The sequence below is a fragment of the Cervus elaphus genome, chromosome 22 (assembly GCF_910594005.1).
Source record: "Cervus elaphus chromosome 22, mCerEla1.1, whole genome shotgun sequence".
NCBI lineage: Eukaryota > Metazoa > Chordata > Mammalia > Artiodactyla > Cervidae > Cervus > Cervus elaphus.
Window position 1 is genome coordinate 85494690 of NC_057836.1, and position 10522 is coordinate 85505211.

The 10522-nt window shown below is 54.7% G+C and overlaps 1 protein-coding gene across 1 annotated transcript in view; it reads right to left on the reverse strand.

Annotated features, from left to right (window-relative positions):
- LOC122680773 (proto-oncogene tyrosine-protein kinase receptor Ret-like) overlaps positions 1-10522 on the reverse strand; it is a 49748-nt gene that overhangs the window by 38699 nt on the left and 527 nt on the right. Inside the window, 1 exon segment of the mRNA XM_043882451.1 lies at positions 10291-10449. Within this exon segment, the coding sequence (XP_043738386.1) occupies positions 10291-10360 (70 nt within the window). The 5' untranslated portion in view covers positions 10361-10449.

Consider the following 10522-nt stretch of genomic DNA (forward strand, 5'->3'; position numbering starts at 1 on the left):
AACTCAGCAAGAGTGAGACTTCTTTATTGGGTTGGCCAAAAAGGTCGTTTGAGTTTTTAATGCATGATATTACAGAAAAACCCAAACGAACTTTTTGGCAAGCCAATGCATTCTTCCCGAGAGGCTCTATTCCAAATGCTTCACGTGCATCACCCTACTAATGGACACGACAACTGCCAGAGGTAAGGACAACTTCTGGTTCCTGTCTTAGAGCAAGGAAACCAAGGCAGAGAGAGGCTACCTTGCCCAAGGCTGTACAGAGTGAGTGAGCCAGGACTTAAGGGTTCTACTCTTAGGTATACATGGCCACCAGGCTCCTCTGCTCGGTGACGGCTGTGCACACACATGTGGAAAAGCCAGGGCACCATGACCTGGGACTCCAGGCCACCCATCCACCTGCTTGCTGACCAGGTGGAAAATGCAACCTAAATAATCCTCCATAGTCTTCTTCAGTCTCCTCAAAAATGCAGGTGCCCTTAAAAGTCTCCTCGTGGAAATTTGCTGTTTCATATCTCAGTGAAACAGAGCAAAGGCCCAGGAAGGCATGAACAGGGGGGAGTTTGCTCGGCCAGCGCTGTCCAACAGGGACAGACATGGTCAAGGCTGCTGAGTGTGCAGGTACCTGGGGATGCTGGGGGCCTGATGTGCCCATGCCCCCTGGACACAGGACTGAGCCTTGAGGGGTCCTTTTCTTTGCTGCTGTTAGATCCTACTATTCGATACCTGGGTTGGGAAGATCCCCTGGAGGAGGAAATGGCAACCCACGCCAGTATTCTTGCCTGGAGAATCCCATGGACAGAGGAGCCTGGAGGGCTAGAGTCCATGTGGTTGCAAAGAGTAGGATACAACTGAGCATGTGTGCGTGCACACGTGCACATGCATGCACGTACACACACACATTTCACCTTCAGAAGTGAGTCTAGATACAAAGGAGAGATTTCAGTGTGACTCGTGAAAGCAGAGAGACAAGTGCAGAGCCAGGCCCAGGCCACGCTCCTTCTCTGTCTTCCTGCATGGCCCACTCAGTGCTCAGCCTCTCTGCGTCTGTTCCCAGCTGTGAACAGGGACAGGGACCCTCCCTGGAAGGGCTGCTGGGACCAAGCACCTACTGGTGGGAGCCAGAGCCACTTCTCCTCTTTTCTCCCTCTCTTTTTTTTTTTTTTTTTTGCAAAGAACTTGTGGTTTATTAAAGACAACTTGTCGTCAGCAGCATTTATTCAACGAACAAAACAAATGAAAAAATAAAAGCAGACTAACATTCTGACCCTTAGAGTGAGACTAACTGAATTCATTCAGCCCAGTGTCCAGAGTCCTAGGGGCAGCTTCCCAAGGAGGAAGCCTTGGAGTCTCGGGGTCTCTTGGCACCTCCCTTGAGAGTCTTGCCGGGGGGTGGGGGCGTGGAAATTGCCAAGGGTAATTCTTCCCTTTGGAGGAGTTCAGTCTAACCTGGGTATGGTCCCTGTGCTCTTTTGACCTTCATCACAAAGTCAAGGAGAGGACACTGGACCCAGGTCTGCCACTGAGGCAAATCAGATGCAGTGATGCAGGATGGTCCCAGGAAAGAGGAGGGCAGAGGGACAGGCGAGAGGGAATGCACTGGGGTCCTGGTCAGTGTCTGCTGGGTCACAGGCTGCGGCCCCAGCCTCGGGCTGTGAAGGGATCACGCAGGGGCTGACCACCAGCAGACGAGTTCTGGTACAAGGGTGACCCAGGCTGCTGGGAGGATGTGTGTTTCTGCCTCATACTGGTGTGGTGTCTTTACACACTAGTTCTCCCTTACACTCAGTTCTACCACAGAGCTCAGAGCTCCCCCAGCCAGGACCTTCTGGAAAACCAAGAAGGTCCCAGAAGGCAGGGAGAGAGGATGCTGACTGACTCTGGAAGGTCAGGAAGACCATGTCTCCAACCTGCTTCCTCCTTTCCAGCCTTACCCTTCATTTCCAAACCAAGCACTTGCCAACCCGCAATAAATAACCAGGAGTCCGAATAAAGAGCAAAAATCTTCCAGATACTGTGTGGGAAGAGGAAGAAAAAGGGAAGCATACAAAGTCCCAGAAGCATCCACAGGACAGCCTGGCAAGGAGCCGCCTCCTCCCTGACTCCTGAATGAGACCTCCTTGGGCCCACAAAGGCTTCCTGATAACCCCCTAGTCAAGATCTTCCCACCCTGAGCAGGTGGGAACACCTGGTGGAAATTTGATAAAGCAAAGTAAACTCAACAACAAAAGAAGGTCCACCCAATTGAAACAGGGGCAAAATAGTTGCTTCCCCAAAAAAGATACAAATGGCCGAGAAGGAAGTAAAAAGACTCTCAGCATCACTGATAATTAAGAAAAAGCAAATCAAAACCATAGGTGAGGACACTGCTTGTATCCAAGAAAATTGATACAATTTAAAAATATAAACAGAAACTAACATGTGTTGGTGAGGATGTGGTAAAACTAGAACTCTCACACACAGCTGGTAAAATTGTAAAATGTTTCAGTTGTTATCAGAAAATAGCTTGGCAGTTCCTCAGAAAAGAGCTTGGCAGTTCCTCAGAAAAGTTGAAATTATCACATGACCCAGCAATTCTACTCCAAAATAAACACCTAAGAGAACTGAAAACAGGGATTCAAACAGATACTCACACAAAAATATCCACAGCAGCATTATTCACAAAAGTCAAAAGATGTAAACAACCCAAATGTCCACCAAGAGATGAATGAATAAATAAATGTGATACATGTTGCATTGGCCCTAAAGTTCATAAACCCAAACAAACTTCCTGGCCAACCCAATACATGCAATGTAATATTACTCACCCTTAAAAAGGAATGAAATACCAATACATGCTACAACACGGATATACCTCCAACCAAGTAAAAGGAGCCTGATACAAATGAAAGGTCAATTTATTTTAAATATCCAAAATAGACAAGCCCATAGAGACAGGTGCAGAGTGGCAGTTACCAGGGGCTAGTGTGGGGGGACTAGGCGCACTGCCTAATGGGTATGGGGTTTTCTTTGGGGGGTTAACAATAATGTTCTGGAACTACACAGGGGTGATGAATATGCAATGCTGTGAATGTACTAAATCCCACTCAACTGTTCACTCTAATTTTGTTATGTGAATTTCATACCTCAAAAGAAGTGAATTTTAATTGTTTACCACCCTGTTCTTCCCCCCATCTCCGCAGGAGAGACCACCCTGGAAGAGGCAGGGGCACAAGTCCAGAGCGGACCCCAGGAGCCTGCACAGGTGCCCCAGTGTGCATCCCACCAAACCACCATGCTCTCCTCTGCACACTGGCTTCTCTTGCAGAGAAAAGGACCCTGTGATGGGATTCCAGCCTGTGGAAATGGGCAAAGAGCCCAGGGCCCTAGAAACCCGACTCCTCAGAGCTCTGGGCCCCTCTTGTGCACACAGTCAGGTGTGGAGTGGCTGCCAAGGGCAGGGGGCGGGGAGCAGGAGACAAATGAACAGTGTTGAGACGTTGAAACTGGGGGTTTCTGTCACCCCCAAGTTCATAGTCTTTCCTGCTCACATAGGTACAGGGGATAGGTGGCTGCAGAAGAAGATTCAAGAGGGTCCCAGCGGAAACTTCTCAAGGCTCTGTGGAGTCACATGTGTGATCTCCTGTAAAGATCCCCTGCAGGTGCCAATCTGATGAGGAGGCTCAACCCAGTGGCAAAGCATGTGCTCACAGCACAGAGTACACGGTCACCTTGCACCCATGTCATGGCCAAGAGGTGGCGGAATGGAGTGCTGATTCCATCCTTTCTCCTTCCCAGAAAGAAAAAAAAAGAGCATCAGATGCACCATGGGCAATGCTGGAAAGGCAGGATAGGGGAGGAGGGAAGGAGAAAGCACACTCTGAACCAGCCCCCCAGCTTCTGGGTCTTTCCCTGTTTCACCGTATCTGTGTCTTTGACTGTTTCAGGGGTAGAAAAACTTGAGAAAGAAACTCCATAAACTCTTTCCCTCCACTCGGACTCCCACCACCACGCTGTGCACCCCAGATCGCCCCCCACCCCCACACCTGTCTCACTCTCAGGTTCTGGCACACAGAACATATATCTTCCCAAGCATTTTCCAGGCTGTTAGTTAAAGCTTAGGAACTTATAGTTTTTCTTTTCCTTTTTTTTTTTTTTTGTTAATTAAAGCTTAGGAACTTACATGGTTTCTTTCCCCCTTTTGCTAAGACTAAGAACCACTGGAGTTTTCTGGCAATCCCATAGGCAGGAATGGGGGACTAGAACCAGTTCTGATGTCCATTATCTCACCAGAGAGGTTCTGACTGTTTCAGAAGCCAAATTGTTTCTTCAATCACAGGGCAGTCAGAGCTGGTAATCAGGGCACAGCTTGGAGCTCTGCCTCCCTCTCCCGGCCACCCTGCCCCTTAGATACTTCTCTGGAGCCCAGGGCCCTGTGGAACCCAGACAGTAGCTCCCAGGTCAGAAGAGTGAAGGCTTAAGATGGGGATAAAGTAAAGTCCCAGTACCTGAATCTGGGGGCAGTGGGCTGGGGCCCCCAGGACGTGGGTCTGCAGGGGCAGGGGTGTCTTCCCTGAGTGGGTCCCAGAACTGATCCCTGCCTGCCACAGAGGCCCCCAGTCCCACTAGGTATCCTTGATGTCATGGAGAGCCTGCATCGGCCGGACCAACAGGTGGGCACACACCTGTCCAGGTGCACAGGTGACCTTTCTACAGTGGTGCCTTGGCTGCTATACTCTGTGGAGCCGCTCACCAGGCAAAAGCAAACAGAGGTGTTTGCTCAGGGCTGGCCACCTGCTCTCCTTGAGGGCCCAGGTGGTGCCTGATCTGCCTTCCCCAAGCTCCTGCTGGCGTCATCACACCCACAACCACGCTTTCTAGGGGGTATCAGTTCTACCTCCCTGCTCTCTCTCGCCCCACCCTACCTTGCCCAGGGTCTTGCAGTGGACAGCTGATAGGGCCACTGGCTTTCAGGCTCCAGCCTCAGGGACAGGTGCCAGGGGCTCCCACAATTACCCAGCTGTGAGGCCAGAGCTTGATGGAAGCCCAGGTCTCGTCTGGTCCAGAGCTTGGGAAGGCGGATGGTGGGAGGATTGGGAGGTGAAGCCAGGCAGGAAGTGGGCCCCGTCCACAGGGGCTCCCAGGGCTTCAGCCCAAAGAGGACAATACCCTCAGGTCCTCTCAGGTATGGCGGAGCTCTGTCTTGGGAGCCACAGCCTCCCTTGAGCATGGGAACACGGGGGTCAGGGAGGGGGACCTGCGCTGCCAGTCCGCTGCTCTGGGGTAGGGAGGGAAAGCCATGTGGGCTCTGGAGGCCTGAGTCTTCATACCCCTTCAAGCCCCTCTGAGACTACCCAGGTCATGGCCCTGGGTGATCTCTCTGAGTCACACCAACCCCCCAGTCTTCCAGGAGCTGAAGCATGCCCACCCATAAAGCATAGCACTCTGCCCTTGAAGACCCAGGGGAAGCAAGTGAGAAGGCAGGAGGGAGGGAGGGAGGGGGATGTCCTCCACCGCCTTCACACCCTGTGGCCCAAGCCCAGAAGGGCCCCTTTCCTGCCTGGCAGCCCACCATCCCTGCTTCCACCCGGCCCCACAGCCTGCCTTCTGCCATGCACTTCCATTTGATATCACACACACACATTTGAGATAAATGACAGCTTGGCGCTTCCTTTACTGCCCATTTCTCCTACATGGAGATAGCTCTGAGGTCAAAGTCACCTTCTGCATTCTCCCCGGGTGCACCCCTAGTCCTGGAGAAGCTGCCTGGGTGGCAGGTGGTCCCTCGGAGCGTGTATGTGGGCTGCTCACCAGTACTGTTATTGTTACTATTAAGTCACTCTCTCAGAAAAACAATTGCAGAAACCAGGAGGAAGAAGAGAAAGAAATGAAGAGGAGAAGATGAGGGACTGGAGCCTGAACACAACCCCCACAGGAGGAAGTGTCCTCCCCCACATCCACAGGAAGGGGGTGGGTCTCCAGAGTGGAGACTAGCCACTTCTTCAGGATAGAAGGAAGCAATACCGCTGTTGGGGGGCACTTCTCCAGCTCTGCCTCTTTCCTGGGGAGCCCAGTGGGCACTTTCTTCTCCCAGAATGTCCTGGAGTCCAGGTAAGGAGACACAGTCATACCCATGTGCCCTGAAGCCCAGCCCCTGCCCTCCCCCACTCCTCAGCACAGTGGCTTCTGTCAGGTTCTAGGTCCCCAGGCAGAGGCGGGTACAAGGGTCACACTCTCAGCCTACACCACTAGCACGCTCCCTCCCCTGGGGCCAGTTATGACAGGATCCCACCTGGAGGCAGTTCCTGGACCTGTAGGACTCCCAGACATCAGCTACAGTAGCAGTCCCATCTGAGAATCAGCCAGAGTCCTGCGGGCTCCTGACTCAGGTGTTGGGGAGCATGGCAGCACACTTCCGTCCCAGACCCAGGCCAGGCTGTCCCTCGGGCCCCTGGAGCACCCCACCAGAGGGTGACCAGTGGGTGAGCAGACTCAGGGCCACCTTCCCCACACCCATCCCCGGACTCCTCCTGAGCCCTGTTGCAGGTCCCCACCACCGCTGGCCCAGAGGAGGGGCTTGCTGAAAACCAGAGGACCAGGGCCACAGAGTCATGAAGTCCTCTTCACGGGCTCAGGTACACGGGCTGTGGGAGCCTCAGTTTTCTTACCTATGAAATGGGAATACAAGGCCACATCCCTCAGGGTTTCAGGAGGATACAGTGAGTAGCAGACAGGCGGTGCTGAGCACAGGATCAGCATGCTGTGGGCCCCCTGGGGTGGCTGTTGCTGGCATCACCTTATCCAGTTAAGACCAATAGGCAGAGGGCACCTCTTTTGGGTCACAGGGGGAGAAGCCCTCAGGCAAGGCAGCAGTTTCCTGCCCCCCCCCCACTTCCACTTGGCACCCCATACTTCAGGTTAACAGATCCCATAATTTTTCATTTGTTTTCTCCTCCCCTGGCTAAAAGGCCATTAGCACCCCATTAGGTAAAAGAATCCCATTTTCTTCACACCACCAAGGAAACAGTGATTTACTTAGCCATCCTTAATGCAATTCTGCAGAATAAAGGCAATTTTGCAATGGTCTCAATAAACTTCCCCATTTGCTCTCTGCTTGCAGACCCTACTCTTAGGAGCCTACCAGCTGACCCAGCCCCTTGCTCCCTCAGAAGGCTGGACTCTGCTAGGGCCCAGGACAGTCAGTGTGGAGCGCAGGCAGCTCTCAGAGGCCAGAAGGGCTTAGGGGGACCCAGGTGAGCCTGATGAAGCACACCACCACTCGTCCCTGGCCAGAGAGGGAAGGGGCAGAAAGAGAAACAAAGAGGTCGGCAGAGCAGTCTTCCTGGCTGAGGGGCTGCGCTGGCACCTGCTGGTCCCAGCAAAAGTGGCACACCCAGGTCCAACTGCAGAGGGGCAGGGCCCACAGCCTGGAGAGCAGGCTGGAAGTCATGGCCAGTACTGGGAGTGAGAGGCCCCAGGGGCGTGCAGGCACAGGGGGCAGGTCTCTCCTTGTGGGCAGAGGTACTGAGCAAAACAGGAACCCAGAAGCCAGGCCAGGAAGATGGGAGGTGCGAGGCCTCATGAGGAAGAGCAGGGAGAAGGTGCTGGGTGAGCAGTCAGCCTGAGACATTCAGGGAGAGCCCTGGAAGCTGGGAATCAGTCTCTTCATCCATGCCACGGGGACATCTGTACCTGCACTGGAGCAGTAAAACGCCACACACTCTTCTGAGAACAACTTCTAGATGGGTCCAGGATGCCCCAGGTGGACAGGCTGTGCCCCCTGAGTGTGAATAGGGAGGAGCAGGTGTCCCTGTGTATACACGCAGGGGTCGCAATGTGTGGGAGTAGCAGGGAGGGGGGCTGGGTTTCCCAGATAAGGGTGTAGTGTGAGGGGCCGAGCATGGGTGTGAGTGTGTCCACAGGCCTCATGATCACATATCCTTGAGAAAGGGCAGTGGTGTCTCGGTGATCACCAAGAGTGAGCATGAGAGTGTGTGAGCATGGATTCAAGAGTGTGTGTGTGTGCCCATGTGTGCCCTCACACAGATACCAGAGTGTGGGTGAGGAGTACTGCCCTACTCTGGGAGTCTGTGTCTGGGATGGCGCCTTTTTCTGAAGGCGTGTGAATTCTTACACAATGAGAGTGTGTACACATGGAGAGGGGCACACACTAGGGGTCTGGTGATGTCCTATGACCTTGGTCTGAGCACCCCTGAGCCCTCTAGCCCATCCCTGCCAGCCCTGAGGCAGTGCTTTCCTTCCCCAACACTGGGGTCCAGGCCACTGCCGCTCCATCTGGTTGCCTCCCTACCCTGCCTCTCATCAGTCATCCAGCACAGAAGAGAGCTTCCGGTCTGGGGGAGGTAGGTCTAGGCCAGCAGGGAGGGCTTTCATCCCCTAGAGACCCAGCCCATACCCCAGGTAAGAGGCACGGCCACTGAAGGGCTGCATCCACAAGGGGCCGCCCTGAGGCCGGGCTACTCCCAGCCTGGGTGAGTCCCGGAGCAGTGGCCCTGGCTCACTTGCGGCAGTCTGGAGCGCCACACTGAGAGAGCTCCAGAACTGCCACTCTGAGTAGTGTGCCCGCAGGCCTCTCCAAACGCCCAGCTGTCTCCTCCTGAGTACCGCGGGGCCACCTCTCCACTCTCAGTGTCGTCAATCAGTTTCTTACTCATCCTGTTGGAAGAGTGGGTGGGGCAGGAGACCTGCTTTCCCTGGATTGGAGGGCCTTTCTCCCACCACCCAACTCCTTAAGTCCAGGCTGTGAAAAAGCCACTTGCATTCCTACCAAGTGTCACAGGTCCATGCTAGCAGCCCCGCTCCCAGTCCAGTCCTCCTAGCCTCAGCTGGACACCTTGGCTAAGCACAGGAGAGGCATGGGAAGTCCTCTTCTAGGTTCTGAGGCCACCAAGTCCACCCTGGCTTCGGCCTCTCACCTGATCACCCGCCCATTACTACAAAGTTGCAACACAGAGTTACAAGAGATCTTCTGAAGGCCTTGTCTGTGTTTACTTCTGCGGAGTCTTCATCCTTCTTCTGTCTGTTTCCGCCTCACAGCACCCTGACCCCAGACTCCCAATGCTTCCCCCATTCTTCCCCGGGGCATGGGAAGGATTTCTCCCCTGCCTTTCCTGTGATGGGCTGGGGGCCCATCCTAGTGTAAGTATCTGACTCTTGAGTTTAGGATCCAGTCATACAAATGAAACCTTGGGCAGGCCTGTGAACCCACCGTCTGTGCAGGACCCAGGGCCAGAAGCAGGGAACCACTCACTGCCTCTTGTATTCCCAAAGGCTGAAGGGAAAGGTGGGGAAGGGTGGTGGGGGCTACTCTCAGAGGGAAATTTAGTACATACACATAAGTATTTAAGAAAAAGAAATCAGGGACAATTTGAGAGAAACTAAAATTCGTGGCCACGGGGGGCAGGGGGTAAGAAGCAGATTCCACAGCCTTGGGGTTCATTCATCTGTTGAGAGTTTTGGAGGTGGGGGCAGTGACCAGCCTCTGCAAAGCCACTTCGAATCCTCCCAGCACTGATGCTGACAACACACAGCCCTACTCCACTCCAGGATGGTAAAAGCGCTTGGTGCATGTTGGCCCCGAACCGTCAAACGGTGCCAAAGGCTGCACCTTCAGGTACCCCTGTGGGGCAGCAACAGGGGACTCTAAAGAAGTGGGTGGGACTGGAGCCAGGGCCGGTGGCGCTGGGCCAGCCTGAGCGGGCCCTCGAGGGCAGCCTCCCTAAAAACCACAGGCTTGGGGGATTTTTAAGAAGTAGGGTGGCAAAAACTCACAAGGAAAAGCAACCGTTTTAAAAAGATCAGATCCCCTCCGCTCTCACCTGAGAGAGGATATCAGAGCTGGAGGAGAAACGCACCGACGTGGAGTGTGACAAGGAAACCAAAATGGAGCAATCGTTTACAGAAACACAACTCCTCCTGCCCCAGTGGCAGGCTTTTTAGGGCTACCTTACCCGTCCTCCCCTACCTGCACCAAAACGCCAACAAGATCCGCTTGGTTCGCCCCGAGACGCTGCTGTGGCCCGAGGCGCAACCAGGCAGGCGAGCGTGGCTGCGACTCGGGCCCTGGGCACAGGCGCCTGGCCCGTGTCCGGCTCCGGCCGAGACCCACCCAGCCTGGGGCCCGAGGCGCGCTGCCCGCCACACCACCCCACTCCCAGTGGAGCCCAAGTGGCCAGTAACTGCCTGGCCCGCTGCCCGCCGTGAACAGAAAGGCATTTTCAAACGCGTCCACTCCACCGCACGGCTCCAACTTCACCCCGGCCGCTGCGGGCACCAGTCCTCGACAGAACTCACCTTCCCCGAGCAGGGGCAGCAGCAGAAGCAGCAACCTCAGCCCCACGGCGCTGGCCGTCGCCTTCGCCATCGCCGATGCACGCTGCGGCTGCGGCGAGAGGGACGCTTCCTTGGGCTGGGGGGCTCAGCAGCGGGGTGCGGCGCTCAGCACCGCCCGTCCTGGAGCGGAGGACGCAGTGAACACTGCGGGCACCGAGCGTCGGGGCGCGGGCTCCAGGGCACTCTCCGCAGC